Source organism: Monoraphidium neglectum (genome assembly GCF_000611645.1).
Source record: "Monoraphidium neglectum strain SAG 48.87 unplaced genomic scaffold scaffold00385, whole genome shotgun sequence".
Lineage (NCBI taxonomy): Eukaryota > Viridiplantae > Chlorophyta > Chlorophyceae > Sphaeropleales > Selenastraceae > Monoraphidium > Monoraphidium neglectum.
This window is the reverse complement of record NW_014013243.1, coordinates 1-3,255: the sequence shown is the minus strand read 5'-3', so window position 1 is coordinate 3,255 and position 3,255 is coordinate 1. Positions and strand designations below refer to the sequence as shown.

Sequence of the window (3,255 nt, the reverse complement as noted above, 5' to 3'; positions counted from 1 at the left end):
GGCGGCGCGCCGCTCGAGCGGCTCCTGCCGGTGCCTTCGCCCGAGCAGCGGCTCGAGGCCATAGAGGCTGCCCTGCACAAAAACAGGTGCGGGGCGGGTTTTTTCCGCCCCCCGCGCGCAGAGCGCCCCCCGAGCCCCCCTCCCCCTCGTACCCCTCTCCGGCGGCCCCGCACGCGGGGCCCTCGCGCACCTCCTGTTGTGATGGTCATAGGGGATGGCCATCGCTATCCCCGGCCCGGACCGCAGATTTGAGTTACACAGGGCCGCCTTCTTGCACCGGTCTGCTCGCACTTGCCTTTCCCGCCTTTTCTCACCTCTGCCTGGCCCGCGCCACTCACCCGTTATCGGCCCGCCAGGCACCTTCAGTCGAGCCTGCGGCGCCTGTTGGGCGCAGTGGATGGCGCCGTCGAGGCCAACTGGCAGCAGCAGCTGCGCGTGCGGGACGACTGGCAGGCGTGCAGGCGGCGCTACGCGGCGCTTTACTCGTCGTCAGCGCGGACAGGTCGGCGGGTGGACGGATGGCGGGCGGATGGGTGGGGGCAGGGGCGCCTCGGGGCGCTGCATGGGCGAGCCAGGGCCGGTGGGCGCGCTGCTTGCGCTTGGGGCCGCTGCGGTGGTCCGCCCTGCTTGTGCTTACACGCTTTCACGGCTCCTTTCGGTGGAGGATCTGACCTGTACTGGCAACCTGAATTGACGCGTGCTTGCCACACCCACCGAGCCGTAATCTCGCTGCTCCCTGACCCCCGCCCTGCCTCCCGCAAACCCATGCCCCCCCCCCCCGAGCAGCCAGCCTGCTCAAGCGCAGCCTGCTGCAACCCCACGAACGCCTCAGGGGCCACACCGGCGCCCCAAACCCGCTGCGGTCGCGCCACTGGGTCGGCACCTTCAACACCGGCGGCACGGCCGCGCCCGCGCCCGCGCCCGGCCCCGCCCCGGTGCTCTCTGAGCCGGGCGCGAGCGGCGCGGAGGGCGCGGGCGAGGCGGTGCCGGCCGGGGACCCGGGCCTGCAGATGGGCGCGTTTGCGCTGCGCTTCCTGCCGCCCAACTCGGAGGCGCGGGAAGTCGCGGAGAAGCTGCCCTTCCTGCAGAAGATGCTGGACGGCCAGCTGGGCAGGTGGGGGCTCGCCACGTGGCTGTGCGGCAGCTTCCTCGTGCTTACTTACTTGCGCATATCGGGACGTGCATGCATGTGAGGCGCAGCACTAGTGCGCGCCGTGCGCACGCGCCATGGACACACGCGCAGGCGCATCCGCACCACACATGCCTGCGTGCAGGTGGGGGGATCACGAATCAGCAACACTAGATGCGGCTGTGCGGCGCATGGCAGGGGCCGTCCTGTTCAAGAGAGAACTGGAGGTTAGTGTGTGTTTATATCTACCCAATTATGGAGTTGTGTGCAATACGGCGTCGCTGCTTTGGGATAGATGGCCTAGGGTGTTCGGATTGTCGCAGGGCAAGCTGGCTGGTACGGGTGTTGTAAGTCGCCCCTGTCGCATGCCGCCGCGTTCGCTGCGGCGCGCCCTCAGCATGCGCAGCAACAACCCCCCCCTCCTCCGCGGCCGCGACACCTGCGCCTACCACCGCCCGCGCCGCGAATTCGCAGGCCCTGGAGCGGCGCCCAGACAGCCAGCTGGCGGCGGGGCTGGAGGAGTTCAAGGCAAAAACGCAGGCGCTCGCCCAGCTCGACGCCTCGTCCCGCGAGGCGAGCGCCCGCGTCCCCCGCTTTTTTCTCTCCCACAAACTTGGCCCGGCAGCGAAGCGGGCGCGGCGCACTGGGGGGCGGCAAAGGGCAGGCTGGGCGCGCTTCAAGCGTGTGGCGCAGGCACCTCCTCTGGGGCCTGTATCGGTCGGCTCCGCCCTTGCATGCTTGTCGCCCCCCCCCCCCTCCTCATCCACCATGCATCCCCTTTCTCCCTCCTTGGAAAGAAATGGCCCAAACCGCAGGCAAAGCATCGGCGTGCCCACGCTCCCACACGCCCCCCACACCCCCCCTGCGCCGCGCAGATCCAGCAGGCGGCGGCAGAGCTGACGCCCCACGAGTGGAGGGCCGTAGCCGTGGCGGTCGGCCGCGGCCGCACGGGGCCGGAGTGCAAGGAGCATTGGTTGGCGGCGCGGAGTGAGGGCGCGACGCGGCCCTGGGGCCCGCAGGAGAGGCAGCTGCTCATGTGCGCGGCCGCGGGGCGACGAGGGGGCCTGGGCGGATCATGGGGGGGAGGTGCACTTGGACGGGGGGAGGATAGTGCCTGATCCTGGGAGTGTCACTCAGCAAGGTGGCGGGCTCGGCGGAGTTAAATATGTTGTGGCTCATCAAGCCACTCATCACCAGCCACACGCGTCAGCGGCCGCAGGGGGCGTGCCTGCGCCCCACCGTCCGGATGCCTCCTGTGCCAGCGCCTTGGGCCCCTGCCCTCAAGCCGTGACAATTGTCACACTTGCATGGATGCAAGCCACCCAATTTCCAGACCCCACCACCCCCAACCCCCACGGTCTGCTCCGCCCTGCCCTCCTCCCCATGCACAGGCAACTCGTGCAGCAGCACGGCCGCAACGGCCAGTGGGAGGCGATTGCCGCGGCCCTCGGCACCGGCCGCCCCGCCAGCGCCTGCCTGCGCTTCTTCGCCACGCAGCTCGGCGGCGCGGCGGCCGCGGCGGCCGCGGCGGCGGCGGCGCCTGTGTTCACCCCTCAGATGGACGATGAGCTGCGGCGGTTGGTGGAGGCAGTCGGGCCGAGGTGGCGGCTGATCGGCCAGAGGATGGGCTTGAGAGCAAAGCAGGTGGGCGGCAGGTGCAAGAGGAGACCCTGCTGTGGACGGCCTGCAGGGGTGGGCCGCTGCTCTGCGCTCGGGAGGCGGGGCCGGCCCTAGCTGCACGTGCGTGCCCGCTTGCGCCCCCGCAGCACGCTCCTGGGCCCAGCGAGGCGACAGTCGACCCCCCAAATCCATCACGCCCTACCGCTCGCCGCCTCTGCTGGCGCCGCGGCCCCGCCGCCCTGCCTCCGCCTCCGCCCCTCTTCTCGGCCCCGGCGCTTACGTCACCACTCGTCATGCTGACGTCATCGCGCGCGCAGGTTTACTGGCGGTGGGACAAGGTGCTGCGGTGCAGCCCCTTGCACACGCCATGGTCAATCTCGGAAGATCTGCTGCTGTTGACCAACACAGCCCGTATGGGGAAGCGCTGGGAGCGGATCGCGCAGGTGTGCAGGGGGTCCACGCGGGCTGCGGCCGGCCGCGGGGGGGCTGGGTGGGGGGGACGTGGG

General features: G+C 70.7%; 1 protein-coding gene across 1 annotated transcript in view; it reads left to right on the top strand.

The window, feature by feature from the left end:
• The window catches only part of MNEG_3152 (hypothetical protein), a gene marked incomplete at both ends in the record, with an annotated part of 4,531 nt that extends 1,668 nt beyond the window's left edge, over positions 1–2,863 (top strand). Inside the window, 5 exons of the mRNA XM_014048364.1 lie at positions 833–1,114; positions 1,244–1,274; positions 1,604–1,714; positions 2,005–2,165; positions 2,521–2,863. Of these exons, the coding sequence (XP_013903818.1) occupies positions 833–1,114; positions 1,244–1,274; positions 1,604–1,714; positions 2,005–2,165; positions 2,521–2,863 (928 nt within the window). The remainder of the gene's footprint in view (positions 1–832; positions 1,115–1,243; positions 1,275–1,603; positions 1,715–2,004; positions 2,166–2,520) is intronic.
• Positions 2,864–3,255: the final 392 nt, after the last annotated feature.